At 44.3% G+C, this 25,099-nt stretch overlaps 1 protein-coding gene and 1 long non-coding RNA gene across 2 annotated transcripts; both read left to right on the forward strand.

Moving 5' to 3' along the window:
• Positions 1-1,971: 1,971 nt before the first annotated feature.
• Positions 1,972-2,305, forward strand: LOC109024093 (large ribosomal subunit protein eL39-like; the record flags this gene model as incomplete). The annotated part of the gene is made up of 1 exon (XM_019014677.4): positions 1,972-2,305. A coding segment is annotated over one exon (213 nt), but the record flags the coding sequence as incomplete, so codon positions are not given.
• Positions 2,306-17,483: 15,178 nt separating this feature from the next.
• On the forward strand, positions 17,484-18,816 carry LOC129528677 (uncharacterized). Its single transcript, XR_008673958.2, has 3 exons — positions 17,484-17,613; positions 18,066-18,513; positions 18,664-18,816. It is a non-coding gene; the product is annotated as an uncharacterized lncRNA (long non-coding RNA).
• Positions 18,817-25,099: the final 6,283 nt, after the last annotated feature.

Below are 25,099 nucleotides of genomic sequence, written 5' to 3' on the forward strand. Positions count from 1 at the left end.
AGCATTCTTCCATCACGTGAGATCCTACAGGAAAATAATTCCATGTTCCCTGCTTCGTTATCTACTCATTGGTCATTTCATGGATGGTCTTTCTATTGTTGAGGTAAATTTCCTTTTCTATCTATTTTGTTCAGAATTTCTATGATGAGTGGATTTTGAATTTTGTGAAATACTTTTTCTCCATCTATTGAGATGATGTGGTTTTCATCTTTCATTCTGTTCAAGTGGCATATCACATTGATTTGCTTGAATATGTTGAACCACCTTTGCATCCCAGAAATAAGTGGCACTTGAATATCTACAATCCTTTTTATATCCTCTTGAATACAGCTTTTTAGTACAAGGGGTCTTCAAGAAGTTCATGGAAAAATACATATTTTGCATATTATGAGAAAATTGTGTATGAATTTCCCAGTTTTTGCACCAAAATAAACTGGTACAAATCTGTTATGTCTGAACAGGCCCTAGTTTGAGGCACCCAGAAGGATAAGACATGAGTTTGAAAAGAGACTCTATCTGCCGGGTGCAGTGGCTCATGCCTGTAATCCCAACACTTCGGGAGGCCAAGGTGGGTGGATCACCTGAGATCCAGAGTTCGAGACCAGCCTCACCAACATGGAGAAACAGCATCTCTACTAAAAATACAAAATTAGCCAGGCATGGTGGCACATGCCTGTAATCCCAGCTACTCTGGAGGCTGAGGCAGGAGAGTGGCTTGAACCCGGGAGGCAGAGATTGCTGTGAGCCGAGATTGCACCGTTGCACTCCAGCCTGGTCAACAAGAGCGAAACTCCGTCTCAAAAAAAAAAAAAAAAAAGAAAAGAGACTGTATCAAAGCAATATAAATCCTGCTAAAATTGAAACAAAAAGAAGCATCAAATTTACCATGAGACCAGATGCAGTGGCTCAGGCCTGTAATCCCACCACTTTCAGAGGCCAAGACAGGTGGATCATGTGAGCCCAGGTATTCAAGACAAGCCTGGGCAACATGGTGAAACCCCCTTGTCTACAAAAAATACAAAAATGAGCTGGGCACGGTAGCACATGCATGCAGGGCCAGCTGCTGTGGAGTCGGCGGTAGGAGGATAGCTCGAGCCTGGGAGGTTGAGGCTGCCGTGAGCTATGATCATGCCACTGCATTCCAGCATGGGTGATGGAGCGAGATACTGGCTCAAAAAAAAAAATACTTCTGGTAAAGTTTGGGTAGAGGAATAATGAAATCATTGATGCTTTATGAAAAGATTATGGAGATGATGCCCAAAAGAAATAAACAGGTTGTAAATGGATAACTTAGTTTGAGTTGGGACAAGACAATGTTGAAGGTGATGCATGGGAGTGGCAGGCACACCATCCACATCAGTTTTTTTGTTTGTTTTTGTTTTTGTTTTTTTTTGAGATGGTGTCTCGCTCTGTCTCCCAGGCTGGAATGCAGTGGCGCGATCTCGGCTCACTGCAACCTCTGCCTCCCAGGTTCAAGTGATTCTCCTGTCTCTGCCTCCTTAGTAGCTGGGACTACAGGCGCGTGCCACCACATCGGCTAATTTTTGTATTTTAGTAAGACGGGGTTTCACCATGTTGGCAAGGCTGGTCTTGAGCTCCTGACCTCACGATCTGCCCACCTCAGCCTCCCAAAGTGTGGAGATTACAGGCATGAGCCACCATGCCCCTTCCACATCAGTTTTACAAAAAAATTTATCTTGTTTGTGCCACAATGAAGAGGACTGACAGGTAACAGCAGAAACAATAGTCAGGAGTTCGAGAACAGGCTGATTAACATGGTGAAACCCCGTCTCTACTAAAAATACAAAAATTAGCTGGGTGTGGTGGCGGGTGCTTGTAATCCCAGTTACTCAGGAGGCTGAGGCTGCATTATCGCTTTAACCTGGGAGGCGGAGGTTGCAGTGAGCCAAGATGGGGGCAACAAGAGCAAAACTTTGTCTCAAAAAAAATAAATAAATAAAAAATAAAATATATCAAGCCCCTTTTCTTCCTGTCTTCTCTCGTGGTGTGTACTTGACTCCCCTTCTCGCCAGATCTCACAGGACTTTCAGATTTAAGCAATTCCTGGCCAAGAAACAAAAGCAAAATCGTTCCATTCCCCAGTGGATTCATATCAAAACTGGTAATAAAATCAGGTACAACTCCAAAAGGAGACATTGGAGAAGAACCAAGCTGGGTCTATAAGGAATTGCACATGAGATGGCACACATATTTATGCTGTCTGAGCATCACAATCACGTTACCATATCAAGCTGAAAATGTCACCACTATCTGGACAGTTGGACATGTTTTATTGGGAATATATTTTTTCTCTCTGAATCTGCTATGAACATGTCAGTTGGGTGGGTTCAGTAATAAATATGTGAGACTTTCTTTTCAAAACAAAAAAGGCAAATGATGTAATTGCATAGAGTACCTTCATTTCTGTTTTGCTTTTTTTTTTTTTTTTTTTTTTGAGATCAAGACTCCACTGGGTCAGCTGATCACACCTGTGGTCCTCGCACTTTGGGAGGCTGAGGTGGGAGGATTGCTTGAGACCAGGAGTCTCCTGGGAATGTTCTCATCTCCCCTAACCCAATTCATGAGAGACCCTTGGACTTTACTGTTATGGAAAAATCTATATTAAGCAATATCAGTGTGTCAAAGCGTTATGTCTGTCACAAGCTCGTGAAAGGAAAACAAAAATTACTAAGCCAAAGAGAAAAGTCAACCTGAGAACTGCATCAGACAAACCTGCCTCCCATTTTATTCCTAAATAAGATAGCCACAAAGACTAAAATAAAGCTACGTAGAGGCCGTGCACGGTGGCTCATGCCTGTAATCCCAGCACTTTTGGAGGCCGAGGCGGGCAGATCACTTGAGGTTGGGACTTTGAGACTAGCCTGACTAACATGGAGATACCCTGTCTCTACTAAAAATACAAAAATTAGTGGGGTGCGGTGGTGCGCGCCTGTAATCCCAGCTACTTGAGAGGCTGAGGCAGGAGAATTGCTTGAACCCAGCAGGCAGAGGTTGCAGTGAGCCGAGATTGCGCCATTGCACTCCAGCCTGGGTGACAGAGTGAGACTCCCTCTCAAAAAAAAAAAAAAAAACTTGCAGCAAACATCATATGTTATAATAATCCTTTGCCACAGAAGAGAATCAGGTATGATAAGTTCCTACGTGGAGAACAAAATATGAGTTTCTACTCTGTCTTCAGGTGCCTTCCCAGAGATGCCCCCACATTTTCCTACAGCAGTGGGGATGTAGGATGGACTGACCCTCCCCACCACACACACACACACACCCCCTGGGGAAAAGCCCATATAAAGCAGTTCCCATTTCCTCCACAAACTGCAGGCTCCCAGTGAAAACTACGTTAGACTTTCTTGCAAATCCCATTCTTTTCTGGCCTTCTGTGGGATGACAGGGGCCTAGAGAAGGCAGTACTGGGTGGAGTTACCTGGGTGCACATTTGTCGGGATGTGGCATTTTATGGCTATTCTAAGGTCTGTTATCAGTTGTCTGTCTTGGGGAGAATATGCAGTCGCCATGGTGCAATAATCCTCTATCCAAGGACCACACAGGTCACCACAGGTGCTCAATCAGCGTGATCCACATGGTATGATGTGTGCTCTGGCAGGGCACAGACGGACACACTCAGCTCTGTCAATGTGTAAACAGGGAGTGTTGCAATGACATGGTTTATTCACAGTCACCATGGAATCTGACGTGGCATTTTAAAAAATGCATAGATCTATTGCAACTGGTATGAAAACATCACTTGTGGGGAAAAGAAAGAGAGATCAGACTGTTACTGTGTCTATGTAGAAAGAAGTAGACATAAGAGACTCCATTTTGTTCTGTACTAAGAGAAATTCTTCTGCCTTGAGATGCTGTGAATCTGTAACCCTAGCCCCAACCCTGTGCTGGCAGAGACATGTGCTGTGTTGACTCAAGATTTAATGGATTTAGGGCTGTGCAGGGTGTGCTTTGTTAAAAAGTGCTTGAAGGCAGTATGCTTGTTAAAAGTCATCACCATTCTCTAAACTCAAGTATCCAGGGACACAAACGCTGCCCAGAAAAGCCAGGTATTGTCCAAGTTTCTCCCCATGTGATAGCCTGAGATATGGCCTCAAGGGAAGGGAAAGACCTGACCATCCCCCAGCCTGACACCCGTAAAGGGTACGTGCTGAGGAGGATTAGGGAAAGAGGAAGGCCTCTTTGCAGTTGAGATAAGAGGAAGGCATCTGTCTCCTGCTCGTCCTGGGAATAGACTGTCTCGGTGTAAAACCCGATTGTATGTTATATTTACTGAGATAGGAGAAAACCGCCTTAGGGCTGGAGGTGAGACATGCTGGCAGCAATACTGCTCTTTATTACACCGAGATGTTTGTGTGCGTACACATGAAGGCACAGCACCTTTCCTTAAACTTATTTATGACACAGAGACCTTTGCTCACATGTTTTCCTGCTGACCTCCTCCCCACTATTACCCTATTGTCCTGCCACATCCCCTCTCCGAGATGGTAGAGATAATGATCAATACTGAGGGAACTCAGACCAGTGCTGGCGGGTGCTCCGTATACTGAGCGCCGGTCCACTGGGCCCACTGTTCTTTCTCTATACTTTGTCTCTGTCTCTTATTTATTTTCTCAGTCTCTCGTCCCACCTGACAAGAAACACCCACAGGTGTGGAGGGGCTGGCCACCTCTTCATCACTGATTGGCCGGGTGAGGTGGCTCATGCCTGTAATCCCATCACTTTGGAAGATCCAGGAAGGCAGACCACCTGAAGTTGGGAGTTTTGAGACCAGCCTGACCAACATGGTGAAACCCCATCTCTACTAAAAATACAAAATTAGCTGGGCGTGGTTGCGCATGCCTGTAATCCCAGCTATTAGTGAGGCTGAGGCGGGAGAATCGCTCGAACCTGGGAGGCGGAGGTTGCGGTGAGCTGAGATTGCGCCATTGCCCTCCAGCTGGGCAACAAGAGTGAAACTCCATCTTAAAAAAAAAAAACAAAAAAACAAAAAACCCCATCACTGATTGGTGAAAGCTATTGAATTAGACAGAAATGTAACTCTGCAAATATATATTTAAATATTGAATAATGAATATCTGAATGGTGTGTATATGCATATATATTTTGTATGTGATTTCAGATGCAATTTTAGATATTCTATGAAATTGATATTAGATATTCTATGATATAAATGGTTGCTTTTTATTTTAGTGTTTAAATGTTTTATCGTTACATTTGTTCAGATGTGTATTAATTTTCTATTTACGAATTGCCAGGGTTTAGCCAGCAGTTTACTACAGCAATCATTTATTTTCTCACAGTTCATAGATGAGAAATGTGTCAGGTTTTTCTGGGTACTCTGTCTGGTCTCACAAGGCCAAAATCAAGGTCAAAGCCATGGGTTCTATTCTAGAGACTGTGGGGGCAGAATTTACTTCTAAGCTCATTCAGATTGTTGTCAGAATTCATTTCTTTCTCCTGGTTCTCATATATTCAATATACAGCAGGTGAAATCACTCTCATGCTCCTGAGTCCTAACTTCCTCCACTATTGCATCTCTCTGACATATATTTCTTCTTTAAGGACACATAGGACCCACCCAGATAATCCAGGATAACTTTCTTTTATTTTTCTTTTCTTCTTCTTCCTCTTCTTCTTTTTTTTTTTTTTTTGAGTCTGTCTTGCTCTGTCGACCAGGCTATAGTGCTGCAGCACGATCTCTGCTCACTGGTACATCCACCTCCAGGTTCAAGCGATTCTCGTGCCTCAGCCTCCAGAGTAGGTGGGATTACAGGCACTCACCACCATGCCTGGCTAATTTTTGTATTTTTAGTAGAGATGGGGTTTCACCATATCAGCCAGGCTGGTCTTGAGCTCCTGACCTCAAGTGATCTGCCTGCCTCGGCCTCCCAAAATGCTGGGATTACACACAGGTTTCTCTTTCAAAGTCAAATGAAGCTGGGCATGGTGGTGGGTGCCTATATCCCAGCTACTGAGGAGGCTGAGGTACGAGGAACGCTTGAACCTGAGAGGCAGAGGATGCAGTGAGCTGAGATCACGCCACTACACTCCAGCCTGGTCAATTGAGCGAAACTCAGTCTCAAAAAAAAAAAAAAAAAAATTCAAATGACTGTTAGCCTTCATTAATCAGTAAATTAGCAGCCAAACTCCTTTTGGCAGGTAACATAACATAAACACAGGAGTAGCACCAGGAGTTGGAGACCTGGCTACAACATTATAGGACCAGTAAACTTTTTTGCACTGAGAAAATAATATGTCAATCTAGCTAGAAAATTATTATCATTTGGGATATTTCTGTTAAGAGAAATTGGTATACTATATATTGCTAAACTATATTGGTGATACTGTATTTAACATAGTTATATAACTAAACATCAATATAATGATATAGTAATATGTATTTAAATATTGTTAAACTATGTTTCTATGAAATTTCTATATAATTTGGTATTCAGTTGTGCTCCCAAGTCCATTTATTTATGTATGTATTTATTTATTTATGTATTTATTTATTTTCTGAGACCAAGTCTTGCTCTGTAGCCGAGGCTGGGGAGCAGTGTTGCGATCTTGGCTCACTGCAACCTCTGCCTCCCGGGTTCAAGCAATTCTCCTGTCTCAGCCTTCCAAGTAGCTGGGAATACAGGTGCACGCCACCACGCCCAGCTAGTTTTGTATTTTTAGTAGAGACGGGATTTCAGCATCTTGGCCAGGCTGGTCTCAAACTCCTGAGCTCAGGTGATCCGCCTGCCTAGGCCTCCCAAAGTGCTAGCATTACAGGCATCTGCCACCACACCCGGCCATATCTGGACTTCTTATATACCTCCTTCTACTGCGGACTCTACCTGTCAAACTGAAATATAAAATACGCACCTGACCCACCCCTCTGTCTGGATGGTGAGCTCAGTGTGCTGGTCATGCCAGTCAGCATTATATGAGAGGGCAGCAGCCAGGCTGCTAGATATGGGCTTGTGGTTCTGTGACCTCACCTGCTGTCACAACCGCAATGATCATTTTACCTGTCACAGCTGTGACAGTGCAGTCCTAGGAAGCTATTCTTTTTTAAAAACTTCATTTCCCTGTTGTAATTACCAAGAAAACGTTTACTAATTCCTAGATAGCATCCCCAAAGGGATTTTGGAGTGTCTGGGGAGATTCTTTCTTCTTGATCCCTGGAGGCAGAGAGGGTCTCACAAGAAGGAAGCAGGAAATACTGAGCTCTGGTACATCAGGGACTGAACGCACACCAGGTGTGTCTCAGTGGATTCTCTGAATCCCTGAGAAGTCTTTCCACCCAAAGTAGATTTCCTTATAATATTTAGACCTTTGATCTTTTAAGTTATATGCAGATAAATGGAATCAGGCAAAGTACCTAAGAAGGATTTTGAGAGATTAAAAAAAAAAAAAAAGTAAAAGGAAGAACATGAAGCCATTAGTTCACATTAGAAATTTTGGAACTCACCACTCTGTCTTCCAGAAAATAGACCTAAAGACAGATATACCATTTGACCCAGCAATCGCATTACTGGATATATACCTAAAGGAATATAAATTGTTCTATTATAAAGACACATGCATGTGTATGTTCGTTGCAGCACTATTCACAATAGCAAACATGAAGTCAACCAAAATGCCCATCACTGGTGGACTGGATAAAGAAAATGCGGTACCTCTACACCATGGAATACTATGCAGCCATGAAAAAGAACGAGATCATATCCTTTGCAGGGACACGGATGGAGCTGGAGGCCATTTTCCTTAGCAAAGTAACACAGGAACACAAACCCAAATGCCACGTTCTCATTTGTAAGTGGGAGGTAAATGATGAGAAGACAGATACATAGAGGGGAACAACACACACTGGGACCAATTGGAGGGTGCAGGGTGAAAGAAGGGAGAGGATCAGGAAATATGACTAATGGGTACTAGAATTAATACATAGGTGATTAAATGATCTGTACAACAAACTCCCATGACACACGTTTACCTATGTAACCAACCTGCACATGTACCCCTGAATTTAAAAGTCTTTTAAAAATGAAGGAAATCTCACTTAATCTCCAAATCTACCATTTCAATTTATCAAATGCACAAGATCCCATGGCTTACAGATTTAATTTTCCGTATATATTCTATATTAACACCTTTGACAAATCTCTCAACACTTACTGTTTTAATTTATATACTCATTAATTTATGAGTATATGAACTGAAAAGAATGATAATTTCTACCGACTCTATTTTATGATCCTTTAGTATGTCACATTACGTAGTTAGGACATGATATCAGATTGTCCATTAATTCCTGTGGTAGGTGCCATCGTACTTTCTTTCCTGGTGTAAAAAGAAGTGAGTCTCTGTGGCTATCCTGATATGGGGCCAATCTTTTAAATCTAATTTAGTCATGAGGCAGATTCCTGTAATTTTATACTCCAATCAGTGTATCTACATTTTATCAAGGTCTTTAAAGATTTATTCATAATTGCTATCAGTCTATGGGCTAATATTTTATACATCAATGGAAACTGGTCAAAACCAAAATTATAAAATTAAATGTCACCTGCGTAAAATATAGAGACAAGGTATAAAATAGAAATTAAATATGTATGTTCATTATTGGAAGAACCCCGCTAACTGGCTTTGACAGTAGAGCATGGTGGTTAATGCACTCTGAAATCAGCCCAGACAAGATCAGTCCCTATTCTACTCCAAACACGGTGTGAATTTACACAAATCATGTCATCTCTCTGTGCTTGAGTCCTCTTTGTCTTTATAATGGTGGTACCTGGCTCATCGATTATGAAGAATATGGAGGTGAATACATGTCTGTTCTTCATAGCAAAGAGCAATTCATTGCAAATACACTTAAAATGGGACACATCCAAATATGGCAAACTCTTCATAATAGAAAGTAACTTTATTAAGTATTTCTATTGCATTTCAGCTGACTTTATTTTTTATTTTTATTTTTTATGTTTTGAGACAGGGTCTCACTTTGTCATCCAGGCTGGTGTGCAGTGGCGGGATCTCGGCTCACTGCAGCCTCAATCTCCTGGGCTCAAGGGATCCTCCCACCTCAGCCCCCACCAAGTACCAGCTGCCTTTTAAATGTCGCTCATGCATCACGTTCCCTGCAGGATCCTGTGTCTCTGAAGATAAGTAGCAGCCTGTGGGAACTGACAGAATGGCTGCTGGGATGTGGCCATGGGAATGATCTTCTTATCGCAGACTGTACTTGGAATCCTGGGAATTTCTCTCTTATTTACCATTATCTGTCCTTTTACATCACTGGGTGCAGGTTAAGGTCCACAGATTTGATGATCAGACACCTAGTTGTAGCCAACACCTTATTCCTCCTCCCTAGAGGAGTCCCACAGACAATGGCAGCTTTTGAGTTTAGACATTTCCTGAATGATTCTGGATGTAAATTTCTTTTTTGTGTCCACAGAGTAGGCAGGGGAGTGTCCATTGGCAGCACCTGCCTCCTGAGTGTCTCCCAGGCCATCACCATCAGCCCCAGGAGCTCAGGTGGGCAGAGCTTAAAGGGAAAGCCCCCAAGCACGCTGGCTCCTGTGTGTTCCTCAGCTGGCTCCTCCCTGGTCAATATCATTGTTCTCATGCACGTGACTGGCAAGTGGAGCAACAAAAATACCACAAAGACAAAAGATCTGGGATACTGTTCTGCTGGTCATCACGAGGACACCAGAGAGTCGCTGACGCGGCACTGCTGTCCTTCCCTGATGTGGTCTGCCTGGGGCTCATGCTCTGGGGCAGCAGCTCCATCGTTTGCATCCTGCACAGGCACAAGCGGCGGGTCCAGCACATTCATAGGACCAGCGTCTCCCCCACATCCTCCCCTGAGTCCAGAGCTACCAAAACCATCCTCCTGGTGAGCACGTTTGTGTCCTTTTACACTCTCTCTTCACCTTTCAAGTTTGTTTGGTTCTTTTGAATAATCCCAGTCAGTTGATGGTGAACATCTCTGCAATGATCAGTGCAGGTTTCCCAACTGTCATCCCCTTTCTTCTCATGAGTGGAGACTCCAGTGTATCCAAGCTTTGCTTTGCTTGGATAAGTAACACAAAACCCCCTAATCTTATCAGAAATATGTGAATTGGACATGTTTGTACAATGTTTATGTTTGTTCATTGATCTCTAGAGACCCATAAACACGGTTATGAAACGAGCCTTGTTAGTGCTGTGCTTGCCAGCAGGGGTCACTCTTTCCTTCTTTAACTCCTGATTCTTCCCTCCACCCACACCGCCCTGGAGCAGCTCTGTGGAAAAATTGGAATCAGCTTAGAGGTTTTTGGGAGGAAGACACTGAAACGTAAACGTTATAAGAAAGTGACGGTGCACAAACACACGTGCCTCATCCCTGTGTCCCTTGGAGTAGACGGGGGAATGTGCGCAGATGCGAAGTTCTTGCTGTCATTTTCGTGATGAATAGTAAAATATATATTTTCGCAGATCCAGAAATCTCATGCCCTCAGTCAACATCCATAAACTGACAATCTTACTTGTTGGCTTGCAAGTAAGGTTAAAATTTAAAACCGTTTGCAATTTCTGATAGGTTTGGTGATGCTGAGACAGATGTGACTTTGTGTAAGAGGAAGGTGGAAAGGTTCTTCACCGGTGTGGTTAGCGGACAGAAAACGGCTCTCTGGAACAAGCAGCAAATTCTCTCACCCAAACTGGAGTGAAATGAGAGTAAGATTCCTCCACTCTCTAACCCTGGAATGGGGCTGTTGTGTGAGAGGGAGGATTGAAATGAACTGTCCGAATGTGATTTATTTGTTGCTCATTCTCCTCCTGGCAGGAGCAGGAAAGGACGAAGAGTCCCCGAAGCTGATGCTGAGTTCATGGGGTTGAGCTGACAGCGGCCAACAGGCTGTCATAAACTGTAAGCAAACGAGGCTTGTTAGTGCTGTGCTTGCCAGGAGCGAGCAGTCTTTTTTTCTGTACCTTCTGATCCCTCCCTCCACCCACACCGCACTACAGCAGGTCTGTGGAAAGAGTGGAATCAGCTTAGAGGTTTTTGGGAGGAAGACATTGAAACTCCGTTTTTTCATTTTGTTTTGTTTTTGTTTTTGTTTTTAGATGGAATCTCACTCTGTCCCCCAGGTTGGAGTGCAATGGTGCCATCTTGGCTCACTGCAACCTCCCCGCCCCGGGCTCCAGCCTCGTGCCATGTTTCCCAGGCTGGTCTTGAACTCCTGGGCTCAAGTGATCTGCCCGCTTGTGCCTCCCAAAATGCTGGGATTACAGACGTGAGCCACCATACCTGGCCTGAAACACTTTTAGTCCTGTTGCATGCAAGGATTTAAGTCACCAACGTACGTGGATTCCAGGAAGAAGGGTCAGTAGGTGCAGGGGTGGGTGAAGGTGCTAAGGATGGTAGGGTGAAGTGTGGCTGCAAACAGGCAGAAAGAGACAAGCTTCTGACCCTGAATAGTCACCAAATGCTGGGTGGTGCAATGCTAAGAATGCAGCACAGGCCGGGCGTGGTGGCTTACGCCTGTAATCCCACCACTTTGGAAGGCCAAGGTGGGTAGATCATGAGGTCAAGAGATCGAGACCATCCTGGCCAACATGGTGAAACCCCGTCTCTACTAAAAATACAAAACTAGCTGGGCGTGGTGGCGGGCACCTGTAGTCCCAGCTACTCGGGTGGCTGAGGCAGGAGAATCACTTAAACATGGGAGGCGGAGGTTGCACTAGCCGAGATCGTGCCTCTGCCCTCTGGCCTGGCGACAGAGCAAGACTCCATCTCAAAAAAAAAAAAAAAAGAAAAAGAAAAAGAAAAAAAAAGTGCAGCGCAGACCGTGGTCTGAAAAGCTAAAAAATAATCACACCTTCCCCGTTGTCCTGGCCCCTACCACATACACACACACACACACACACTCTCTCTCTCTCTCTCTCTCTCTCTCTCTCTCTCTCTCTCTCTCTCTCTCTCTCTCTGTCTCTCTCACACACTCCTATCCTAGCTTCCTCTGGTCTACTGGCCCTTCGCAGTCCCTTACCCATGCCATTGTATAGTGTATACTTATTAGTCTGTGATTACACAGAGAAAAAATACAAAACACAAAAACAAGAAACAAACTCAACAGAGAGGGTTTAGGCAGGGTTCCCAGTGAGGGTGGAAAGAGGCTCTTTTGTGCTAATTCAATGTCCTGTTCGGTTTCTGCATCAGAATAGACAGTAGGAATTGATGTGTTGTGTGTTTTTGGGCTTCGTGTCCCTATGTACCAGAGGAAATTATTCCAGTCTGGGTTGGGTGCAGGTAGGGACGTGTGAGACTAACTCTCCTGCCATTTGCCACCCGTTGGGGGCGAGTCATTAGGATTCCTATGAGTGCCTCTAGCCTCTGATGTCCCAAATCCTCACTATGCAGATGATGTTGTGTGTCTCGGCAGGTGAGAGGAGTTGCTCTCAATCTTCCTGTGTGGGGTGTGGTCCCTGCTCTGCCAGCAGAGGTAACTGACAGAACCCAAAGAAATGCAGCCTTCTGTTTTCCGGGGAAGGCTTATTGAAAGTATGTGAGCAGACTTACATTGCTCAATGATTTCAATGGGCGACAAAAGTTGTAGATGACAAAATGATTTTGTCATCTGCAGCCTCTGGAAAAGGGAGGCAGCCTCCACCTAGAGGCGCCTGTGGGGTCCTAGTTGCCCTGACGCAATCCTGACACAATAATAGTCACACTGATTTTGAACATTACCTGTTACTTTGCTGCTGAGCTCTCGTCATCACCAAATCCTGACCCACAGACAGCTTGGGGCTCCCCACCTTGATATTCCAATTTTGAGATGGGTTAGTCCAAACTCTACGAAAGCCCCCGAAAGCCTTGCTTATGACACAGAAATGGTGTATTCTGGGAGGAAAATGGACCGGCCCAGCAACATCTCAGCTCTAAAGGAAAAATCAAGATCTATCATCGGTGAAAATTTTATGCCCTTCTCTACGGTCTGAAGCAAAGCTGTGGCATTATGGGGTCCCAAATTTAGCATGTAGCCCCTAAATGCCTGGTCCAGGTTCACTGATGGGTCAGGGAAGTAGATTCCTCATGGTGGCCACAGCAGAGGCTGTTCGGGCTCAGTGCCAGCCGCGTGGAACCTGCAGCAGGGGCGTTTGCTCCGCTCAGTGGTCAGACTTGGGGCCAGGTGTGGGGGCTCCAGCCTGTAATTCCAGCCTTTTGGGAGGCTGAGGTAGGTGGATCTCTTCAGGCCAGGAGTTCAAGACCAGCCTGGCCAACATAGGGAAATGCCATCTGTACTAAAAATACAAAAAATTAGCTGGACGTAGTGGCAGGCACCTGTGATCCCAGCTACTTCGGAGGCTGAGGTGGGAGAATCGCTTGAACATGGAGGTTACAAAAAAGAAATCATCAAAACTCAGGGTTTTGGCCACTGCCCACATTCTAGCTGTTTGTTCATCCCCATTCAAACTAGAGACTGTCTGATGAAGCACACCCTCTTTGAGGCTGCAAACTGGAAACAGTCTCAGCTGCTGATCTAATAGTTGCATCCCTGATTTAGGAGTCCATGGTAAAGGACTGTTTTCTGAAGCACCTGACCAAAATCAAGCTCTGGACAGAGCCTGAATCTGTCTCATGCAGAGCTTGTCACTGCAGGCCGGGCTTGTGGTTCTTGGTGAAAGCTGATCTGTTTATCTGGCGGTTGGGGAGGCTCCTGACCATTCCTGGCAGAATGAGTGCATTGGACTTTTGACCCACTTCTGGAGGTTTCAATCATGTCACACCACTCTCGCCACCTTCAGCGTCACGCCAGCTGACTCCAGCCGCACCACGTGTCCCTTGAAACTCATTCATGTCACCTTTTAGACTTTTGGGACCATTTTCACTCTGACATACTGAGTCTTTCATCACTAAATCTACTAAAAATGGGCCAACTGTGTGATTTTACTTCCTTGTTTCCCCTCTTGATCCATCAATGTTGTTTAGGGAATTTGTTGATTGAATATGGCTGTCTCCAAAAGGAGACATCCTTTTGGATGTCTCTTCTTGACGTGATCTCTTCTTGACAGCCTCCAGGATCAGGATGAAATCACTGGGGGCTATGAATCTATTTCCAAAATATGAGATTTCTCTCTCTGACCATTCCAGGCACAATATGTCATTCTTTCTCTGAACAGGCCAGTCTACTTTGCCCACGATGAGTGGCAGCCCAGCTAAAAGCGAGTTATGGGACTCGAAGTTAGTTACAATTAAGTTTTATACAAAAATCTTTATCCCTGTTTCACCTTGCTCTTAGGGACAAAATGTCTTGGAGACAGTAGGGGATGATGAGAATAAAGATGAAATTATAGGTACCGGAATGGGACTGACTGATTCTGTGGAGGGAGAGGGAGAGTGACAACCTGAAACCTGGAGAGCAGTCAACTTAGGTCCTAGGAGCACTGAAGAATGGAGGGACATTCATCACCTTTTTTCCCTCATAATCACCTCTGTGAGTCCCAGAAAGAGTCTCCCTGGAAATGATGTTGGGCCAGGACTGTGTTAGTTTCAGTTAAGCCAGATGGAAGGGCAGGTGCTGGGGGTTCCTGTGCGTTTGGTCTCCACGTCACCCAGAAGAATCCTTTGGGACTGTTCCCTCCCTCTGGGATTCTAGTGAGGAGTGTGCCCTTTCGGTGCCCATCTGCCCTCCTTCCTCTGTGAGCTGCGTCTCCTCCTCCTGTTTTTCTTCCACGTAGAGATGAATGTATGTTTATTCCTATTTGGATAAACCAGAGAAACAAATCAAGTAATGGAACCCCAGACCCAGCCTCCAACATAGCCTGATTCTTTTCTGTTCCTCTTCCCACTGTACTAATTTCATCATGTCGGTGCAGAGATACCCTGAGGTGGGGTCTCTCAGAACGGATTGCAACACCATACGTGTAGAGAAGGTGGTTGGAGATGGCAGGAGTCCAATCCTGCCAATCCTGAGAATCAGAGCTTGTGTCTGATACTACAAGTGTATACACAGGAAGTAGATGGATCCAGGAAAGATCGTAGAGCCCAGGAAGAGATTATTTAGAGCAGGCAGGATCCCTGCAGGAGAGCAGAGTAGCAGGACATAGGTTCAGCAGCCACTTCTGAGGTCAGATTCTCACAGCTAAGCCTCTGTGGTAGGGCTGATCTGCAGAGCAATGCAGAGCCTGGGAAAGCTCTGATCACATGTGGAAGATGAAACTCTGGGCTTCTATTAGTCTGTTTTCCCCCAGCTACAAAGAACTACCTGAGTGGGTAATTTATACAGAAAAGAGATTCAATTGAATCACAGTTCCACATGGATGGGGAGGCCTCAGGAAACTTACAGTCATGGCAGAAGGGGAGCAAGGTATGTCTTACCATTGTGAAAAGGAGAGACAGAGAGAGTGAAGAAAAGCACACACTTCTAAGCTATCAGATCCCGTGAGAACGCACTCACTATCAGCAGAACAGCAAGGGGGAAATCCGCCCCCATGATACAATCACCTGCCACCAGGCCCGCCCCTGACACGTGGGGATTACAATTAGACATGAGATTTGGGTGGGGACACAGAGGAAACCATGTTAGACCTCATGGAGAAGTGTCCTGTGTGATGGAACATCCTGCTTCTGTGGGCGTGACAGTCTTTGCTCTTTCTTGGCAGAGAAACACAATAGTCACTCGAGGACCATGTATAGATAGGCTTGCTTTCTTCTGAGTTTCTTGAAAAAGGATTCAGAGGAAACATTTTACCCACTTTCAATTCGAGTGATGGTGGGGAGTGACTTCAGTAAAAATGGCAGATTAGGGAATTTGGGGTAGGAGTGGGAGCTGTCCATCCCCAGAAATCTCAGAAGGCCCAGCACAACCTGCCAGAATTAACCTGATCAAAACTTGTACTTTTTTTTTTTTTGCCATGTAGCTTTATTTTAAATCAGACCTTTATCTTACTATGTGTTGTAAAGAATCGATTTTGTCACTTCGTAATGTGTCTTATGCACTGCAGTCTCTTTCTGAGTTGTGAGCTCCACCCATCTATCAGTCTGCCCATCAACCAACATGTCTTACAAGACTAGCTACCCTCATTTCGTTCTTTTTCAGAGTTTTCTTGATTATTCTTATTTGTGTTTTCACCTATGAGATTCTTGCAATAACATCCATAACTTCTAACTGAATATATCTATATTTGGACCAAATTAAATTTATAAATTAGCTTATGAACAATTGATTTTTATAATATTGAATTTTTTTTACCCAAGTCCATGCTGTAACTTCTTATGTGTACATTCATATATTTCAGAAATTTTCTACTTAATTCTTATATACATTTCACATATTTGTTAAAATTATTCCTAAGTATATTTTATTTTATTGTTATTTTGTAATTGCATCCCCACCCCAAATCTAACTTGTAAATTATTATTTCATATATACGTAAATACCTGCTGTGTGTAATTTAAGGCCATGTCATGGGTTCAAACTGATTCGTAACATCAGCCACTCAATTTTCCCCATTCACTGGAATGACTACTATTCCATATCCACAACAAGAGCTGTTGGGTTGAGGGAAATCAGGGTGGAGATGAAGCAAAAGTGAAGAGAAAACATTATCTAACCCATGCATGCAGCAAAACAACCTCCCTATGGATCAATATGTAATTACCTAAGGCATAATATACTTGGAAAATATTAATATTTATCTCATACTATACAATATGGAAATTATAAGGAAAAGACAAAAGAATACCCAATTACTTATATATTCCCTACATAAAAATATATACATTTATATGGTAAAAGATTGCATTATCGCAGTGTAAAATGAAAATAGGAAAACATATAAAACATAACAATATGTAAAACAAGTGACAATATGTATGTTAGATTTAATATCCTATAGTAAAATAGGGTAAATTAAAACTGTAAAATAGAAGAAAATTTAAATCCAAGTAAATCATATGAGCCAAAAACTAAATAAACTAAATAAATATAATCAATAAGCATTTAATACATCTTGACTCAGTTTAGATATCAAAGAAAGAAAAATCAAACAATGACATGGTGGTTTTGCCATGATGTCATCAAGCGTAAAAAGATAACATTTCTCAATAGAGATGCGTCTCAGGTTTGTGGGTCTGAGTCCCTCATGGACTGCAGGTGAGAGAGTGAAGAGACACAGCCTTTTCTCAATTAAAGTAGAAGGATATAAATATATATATTTATTTTTGCTATACTTTATAATATACAAACACATATGGATGATTACACCCTAATATTTGTTGTGATTCTACAGAAATGCATGACTCTCAGGAGACATCCAAAAGACAGCAAATATCTCACACGAAACTGAATAGTGAACTTCATCCTCAATGAACCACAGAGTTCACCATTCTGAGTATATCGTTCAAGTTATTTTCCTATTTTCCTTCCGCAAGTTCTAACATGTATTAACATCGTGTGTCTAAAGTCATCCCTGCTGGTCATCTGGAGGAATCTGAGAAGGGGCAGGTCTTTCTTCTGACTCTCAGAGCAGCACCCTCTGCTGGACAGGGCTGGGCACCTCATCTCAAGCCCAATCTGATCCACCAACAGAGTCCGTTATCTCCTGTCCGGGGAAGAGGTGGGCCTCTCTCCATCCTGGGAGGAGCGCTGAGCTTCTCCTTCATCCAGGGATGGGCCCCAGGGACCCGCCAGTGGGACTGGGAGAAGCCACCCTCAGCAGGGAAGACAGAGATGCCTGGGTGGCCGAGGCCTGGAAGGTCTGCACCATGGTGCACAGAGGCCCCGGAGCTGGGTGAGGCCAGAAAACTGCTCTGGGGTCAGCGGGGAATGTGCCTGCTGAATCTGCAAGCACCTGAGCTACGTCTTCACAAATGGCCTCAGACCGAGAGTGCAGGGAGATCCCCTGGCTTTTCTGAAGTGGTGGCAGGTGGTCTCCTGGGGAGCAGGACCTGGGCTTCTTACTGCCCTTACCCAGTGAGGGCCCGCGGGGAGCTCTTAAGTTGGGCATCATGGGTCTGCGTGATGTGGGTGCTGGGCCCACATCAGAGGGTTTTTGTTTCTTTTCCAAAGTCAAGCTGCACTAATCTAGACCAGGGATCCCCACCCCTGGGCTGCGGACCGGTCTCCATGGGTGGCCTGTTAGGAACTGGACCGCACAGCAGGAGGTGAGCAGTGGGTGAGGGCGCGTGACCACCTGAGCTCTGCCTCCTGTGAGATCAGCAGCGCCACTGCATCTCAGAGGAGTGCCAACCCTACTGTGAACTGTGCACGCGAGGGATCTGGGTTGCATGCTCTTTATGAGAATCTAACTAATGCCTGATGATCTCAGGTGGAACAGTTTAATCCTGAAACCATCCGCCCGTCTGTGGAAAAACTGTCTTCCACCAAACCAGTCCCTGGTGCCAAAAAAGCTGGGAACCACTAATCTAGACAGTTCTCTGCTAAGGAAGCACGTGGTTGAGAAGCATCAGAATCGTTCCCACGGACCATGCTCCGGAGTCTCAGCAGGCTCCTGCAGGTGAGCCCCACTGGCCTCTCCTCTTCCTTCCGGACCTCCTCAGCTTTGGTAATGGAAAGCTGCATCCTCTTCTGTCCCCAATTCCTCTGTGGGTGTCAGGATCTCTAAAACCCTCTCAGCCGCTGAGAAATCTGTCTGTCTGTCTCACAGTGTGTTTATCCGTGCGTCATGAAGGACCCTCATACAGCTGACGTGCCTTGGCTGATGCGAGTAACACTGCAGCAAGCGTGGGAGTGCAGATAGCTCTTGGAAATACCCATTTCCTTCAGACGCATACTCAGAGGTAGGATTGCTGGATTCTTTGGTCATTTTGATTTTTAAAATTAAAAAGAATTTTAATTCTCATATTGTTTTGAGTAAAATTAAATTATAACTTGTAAGGCAACTCCATGTTTTTTATAATTTTTAAAAAAATAATTGCTCTACCAATTGACTGTCCCAACAACAACGTACAGGGGTATTTTTTTTTCCTCCTCATCCTCACCACTTGTTACCTTTTGTCTTTTTAATAATAGCAATCCTAAGACATGTGAAGTGATACCTCACTGTGATTTTGATTCGCATTTTCCTGATGATTAGTCTATTCAGGCCCTTTTTTTTTTTTTTTTTTTTGAGATGTACTGTCACTCTGTCACCCAGGCTGGAGTGCAATGGCACGATCTCGGCTCACTGCAACCTCCGCCTCCCGGGGAGGCGTGATTAGCCGCCACACCTGGCTAATTTTTGTATTTTAGTAAAGATGAGGTTTCACCATGTTGGCCAGGCTGGTCTCGAACTCCTGATCTCAGGTGGTCCACTTTGCTTGGCCTTCCAAAGTGCTGGGATTACAGGTGTGAGCCATCACGCCCAGCCCCTTTGCTCATCTTTAATAGGGTTATTACTATTACCATATTTGCTTTTGAGTTGTGGGTGTTCCTTATATATTTTGGATATAAACTCCTTATCACGCATAGGGTATATATGGTTTAACATATTTTCTCCCGTTATCATGCCCCAATATCACTAAGTTATATTTCACAGCTCCCTCTTGAACACCTGAAAAAATTCCTAACATATTTCCATGTGTCTGTATCCAGGTTATTGTGGTTTTTGCCTGAAAACACATTTATATATGCTGATATTCCCCAATAACTAATATATTTTTTCTCTGTTTTTTTGAGACCGAGTCCTGCTCTGTTGCCCAGGCTGGAGTGCAGTGGCACAATCTCAGCTCACTGTAACCTCTGCCTCCCAGATTCAAGTGATTCTCATGCCTCAGCCTCCCGAGTTGCTGGGATTACAGACACACGCCACCACACCCGGCAAATTTTTTTGTATTTTTAATAGAGACGGGGTTTCACCATATCGGTCAGGCTGGTCTCAAACTCCCGACCTCAGGTGATCCACCCGCCTTGCCCTCCCAAAGTATTGGGATTACAGGCGTGAGCCACCGCGCCTAGTCCCACCTAATATATTTTAAATAACTTTTTGCTCTTGGCACATGGACTAAAACCACATCACCAGGCCTTCAATGACGTCCAATGTCCGCCATCTTATTTCCACTCCAGCTCCGCCCCAGGCATAGTTGCCTTTCTTTTTATTGAAGTCTTCTCCTTTTTTTTTTTTTTTTTTTTGAGACAGAGTTTCACATTGTCGCCCAGGCTGGAGTGCAGTGGCGCGATCTCGGCTCGCTGCAAGCTCCGCCTCCCGGGTTCACGCCATCCTCCTGCCTCAGCCTCCCGAGTAGCTGGGATTACAGGTGCCTGCCACCACGCCCGGCTAATTTTTTGTATTTTTAGTAGAGATGGGGTTTCACCATGTTAGCCAGGATGGTCTTGATCTCCTGACCTCCTGATCTGCCCGCCTCGGCCTCCCAAAGTGCTGGATTACAGGCGGGAGCCACGGTGCCCCGCCAAAGCCTTCTCCTTGCCAAGTTAATTAAAGAGAATGTTTTATTCATCAAATTAGAAATTACATTCTCAGAGAAGCTTTCCAGTATTTGTAGTTCTTACAGGCCACATTTATTATAAGTTTATAGACTCCAAACTTCTCCACTGAACAGTTAATAAAAAGGACACAGGCTTATTGTAAAATAATTCATTTAGTGCCTGCCATTCTGATTACACTAGAAATTTAGTTCTCCTGCTCCGCGTTCTGTTAAGTGACTGTTCAATGCATTACTTAAAACTGCAAGATTGAATAGAGAGATCAGCTTCTGACATTGATGAATGCAAACCACAAGAAACCAAGTCTTCTCTGCAAAATGATGAAACACTCGCAAAACCACTAAAATCAATCATTTCAGACTTCTGAAATTTACCGAAGCCACAGAACAAAGTGAAAAGTATCTATCCCACAGAAAGTACCAAACTTCAGTAAGACAGCAGCATTTGTGTCATTTTAACGTGGGGGCATTTCTGTCACCCTCCATCCTTCGTTCAGTGTGGAGCACTGACTTTGTTTGTTTGTTTGTTTGTTTTTGAGACGGAGTTTTGTTCTTGTTGCCCAGGCTGGAGTGCAATGGCGCGATCTTGGCTCATTGCAACCTCTGCCTCCTGGGTTCAAGCAATTCTCCTGCCTCAGCCTCCTGAGTAGCTGGGATTACAGGCATGCGCCACCACGCCCAGCTAATTTTGTATTTTTAGTAGAGACGGGGTTTCTCTATGTTGGTCAGGCTGGTCTCAAACTCCCGACCTCAGGTGATCCGCCTTCCTCGGCCTCCCAAAGTACTGGGATTACAGGCATGAGCCACTGTGCCTGGCTGCCCTGACTTCTTTCGAAGCTCCTTTTAAACCCCTTCTGTCTCCATCTTCATGTTCACCACAGTGTTATTCGCCATGGCCAAGACACGGAAACAACTAAATTTCCTTCAAAGGACAAATGGGTAAAGAAAATGTGATATATACACATTAAAATATTATTCGGCCATGAAAACACGGAAATTCTGCCATTTATGACAACAAGAAAAAAGCTGGCAGATGTTGCGCCAAGAGAAATAAGGAAGACACAGAAAGAGAAATATTGCATGATATTCATTTCTTCATTTCTGGGGAGGCCTCAGAAACCAGGTCCTTACTAAGATGTGGCAGGCTAGTTTTGTATTTTAGACTGCTCATTAAAATATGTATTTATTGGGCCGGGCGTGGTGGCTCACACCCATAACCCCAGCACTTTGGGAGGCCGAGGTGGGCGGATGGCCTGAGGTCAGGAGTTCGAGACCAGCCTGGCTAACATGGTGAAACCCTGTCTCTACTAAAAATACAAAAATTAGCTGGGCATGGTGGTGCGTGCCTTTAATCCCAGCTACTCAGGAGTGAGGCAGGAGAATCATTTGAACCCAGCAGGCAGAGGTTGCAGTGAGCCGAGATGGGCCACTGCACTCTGGCCTGGACAACAGAACGAGACTCCATCTCAAAAAAAAAAAAAAAAAAAAAAAAGTACTAATTGCCTATGGTTTCAAAAAATGCAAGTAGTTTCTGAAGGATAAACTGAAGACTCTTAAACAGAGTACTTCTGTTTTCTGAGTCAACCTTTCTTGTTCAGAGAATGAAAAGATCAAGATGCCTCACCTAACATCCAGGAGGGTCCCTGACTTCCTGATTCTAGGCCCTAAACCTATGTCCAAGAGAAAAGTTACATCTGTAGTCCAGAGCTTTTTAAATATAGTTATCCAGGCCCCTAAACAGCACAAGAAAATGGAAGCTAACTCCTTACAACTTGTGAAAGAGACAAAGTAGCTGCTGCTTTTTTGTTGCTTATTTTGGATTAATTAAAGTGACATCTTTTTTATTCTACTTTCTTATTTAAAAATTAAAAAACAGGTTGTGTTGACTTACACACTTCTCCATAAAAATACAATATATTGATTCAATATGAAATGTCTACTTTAGTGCCAGATAAATTGAGAATTTGTATACCAAATTTTAACAAATTTGATGTTCTCAAAAGAAACAGCATTATTCACTTTGTTTCAGATGAGACTGGGCTTATGTTCACAAGTACACACTCACAGAGATCTAATTCCACAGGCACACGTGGTAGAGTAGGCTAAGATCATCACAGACAGTAATGACTTGCAATGCCATTTGACAAATCCCCCAACAGAGCTCTGTAAAACCACTAGAAAACGCGCACAACAGCACAACCATCAAAATGAAAACACCTGTTGTACAGAGTTGTATAGTAGTTGTATAGTTAGTAGTTGTATGGAGCACCCTTGACATAAGTAACTCCATCTTAGAAAAAGACTCCATCTTACATTTCATGGGGCACTTTGCCAACAGGGACAAGATGTTTTGCTTAGTAAATAAATAATAAGGACTGCATCCAAGCAGATAAGGACATAAACAAGCACATTCTTCCACTATCAGTCCTCCCCCACAGGACTCTGGCCATGAAAGAAGCTGGGCTTCAGCAGCTCAAAACGGCCATCTTAACTGCCAACCATCCTGCTGTCATTTGTGATAAGCACTTGACATCTGCTGCCAAAGTTTCTACCCACATCAAAGATTCTTCTTTGCAAGATCAACAGACAACTCAGCCCAGACCAGGAGACTGTTTATGTCTTCATTACTCTCGCCACGCAGGTTCAAATCTGCTGAGATTTGGTTTATCTCTGATTTATTAGGGAGAATTGGCTCACACGATCATAAGGCAAAGTCCCATGATAACCCATCTGCAAGCTGAGGAAGAAAGAAGCCAGTAGTGGCTCAGTCCAAGTCCAGAAGCCTCAGAAGCAAGGAAGCCAACAGTGCAGCCTTCAGCCTGTGGCCAAAGGCCCAAGAGCCCCCAGCAAACCACCAGTGGTCCAGAGATAACCAGGTCCACACACGTTTGTATCTTTCCACAGCGTCAGGCTTTGATTGATGCTATTTCAATCACAAAAGCCATAAGCCACCTGGAGTTCCCAAAGAGGCTTGTGATGGTTAATATTAAGTGTCAACTTGATTGGATTGAAGGAAGCCTAGGCAGCTGCTAAAGGATTGTTTCTGGGTGTATCTGTGAGGGTGTTGCCAGAGGAGACTGATGTTTGAGTCAGTGGATGGAGAGAGGAAGACCCACCCTCGATGTTGGTGGACACCATGCAATTGGCTGCCAGCTTGGGTAGAACACAGAAGGCAGAAGAAGGTGGGATACCTTTGCTTGCTGAGTCTTCTGGCTTTCATCTTTCTCCCGTGCTGGATGCTTCCTTCTGCTTCTCCTGCCCTTGGACATCAGATTCCAGGTTCTTTGGTCTTTGGACTCTTAGACTTACACTGGTGGTTTGCCGGGGGCCCTGTGGCCTCTGGCCACAGGCTGACGACTGCACAGTTGGCTTCCTTGCTTCTGAGGCTTTTGGACTTGAACTGAGCCACTACTGGCTTCTTTTTTCCTCAGCTTGCAGATGGCCTATCATGGGACTTGGCCTTGTGATCGTGTAAGCCAATTCTCCCTAATAAACTTCCTTTCCTATAGACATATATCCTATTAGTTCTGTCTCTCTGGAGAACCCTGACTAATACAAGGCAATTCTGTTTGGTACTGCCCCTTCACTTGGTAGTCAGAGCCATAGGCACGCAGGCTCAAGCCACTTCACAAGTCAGTCAATATTGCAAACCATACATAGTAGTGTACTTAATCAATATATATAACTGTTATAGATTAAACATTTCACAATAAACAAAGTAATGTTTAACATCAAGAGAAAAGAGATAGGAGAAAAGGGTTAACAAGTCAGTCCAGGGAGAGTAACAAAACGCTTGGTCAGGGCTGGGCAGGCCCTTTGGTCTTGCAAGAAGTCTTTGAGGCTTCAGCAGCAGATGCCAAGTGCTCATCACAAATGACAGCAGGACGGTTGCAGTTAAGATGGTTATTTCAAGCCACTGAAGCCTTGCTCCTTTTATGGCCACAGAGTCCTCTGGGGAGGACAGATGGTGGAAGAATGTGCTTGTTTATATCCTTATCTGGTTGGATGCAGTCTTTATTATTTATTTATTAAGCAAAACATCTTGTCCCTGTTGGCAAAGTGCCCTGTGGAATGCAAGATGGAGTCTTTTTCTAAGATGGAGTTACTTATGTCAAGGGTACTCTATACAGTAGTCTTACCCACACGTTCATAGAAACATACAATCTCATCCATGTCATAATCAAGGCCAAAAACCTCACAGGCGCCCTCCCTTACCTGAGCTCCAGGAGGCTCCCTGATGAGTCCACACAATCACAAATCCAGTCACACCCACCAATGATTCTCTCCCAACAACAGCATATATTTTTGAGGGCAAAGCATCTCACACCCCAGTGTTTGTCTAAATTGCACCATTTCGTAAGCCCCCTGCTCTTTTGCAGACCTTGGTCAAAGTGAAACATTTCACAGGGGTTCAGGCAGTGAGAAATATCCTGCCTAACCACCTGACCACAAGGCGAACAAAGACCCAATTAAAGAAACATTCTCATCATGTCCTACCGGGCAAAGGCCCAACTAAAAAAACCATCCCTATCATATCTTTCTGGGCAAAGGTCCAAGGAACATCCTGATGAGATCCCACCGGAAAAAGGGCCAAACCACCTGATCATAAGAACATCTTGTCAATATCCTGCCGGGCAGCAAGCCATACAGCCCAGGCCTCTC

The sequence above is a fragment of the Gorilla gorilla genome, chromosome 20 (genome assembly GCF_029281585.2).
Source record: "Gorilla gorilla gorilla isolate KB3781 chromosome 20, NHGRI_mGorGor1-v2.1_pri, whole genome shotgun sequence".
Lineage (NCBI taxonomy): Eukaryota > Metazoa > Chordata > Mammalia > Primates > Hominidae > Gorilla > Gorilla gorilla.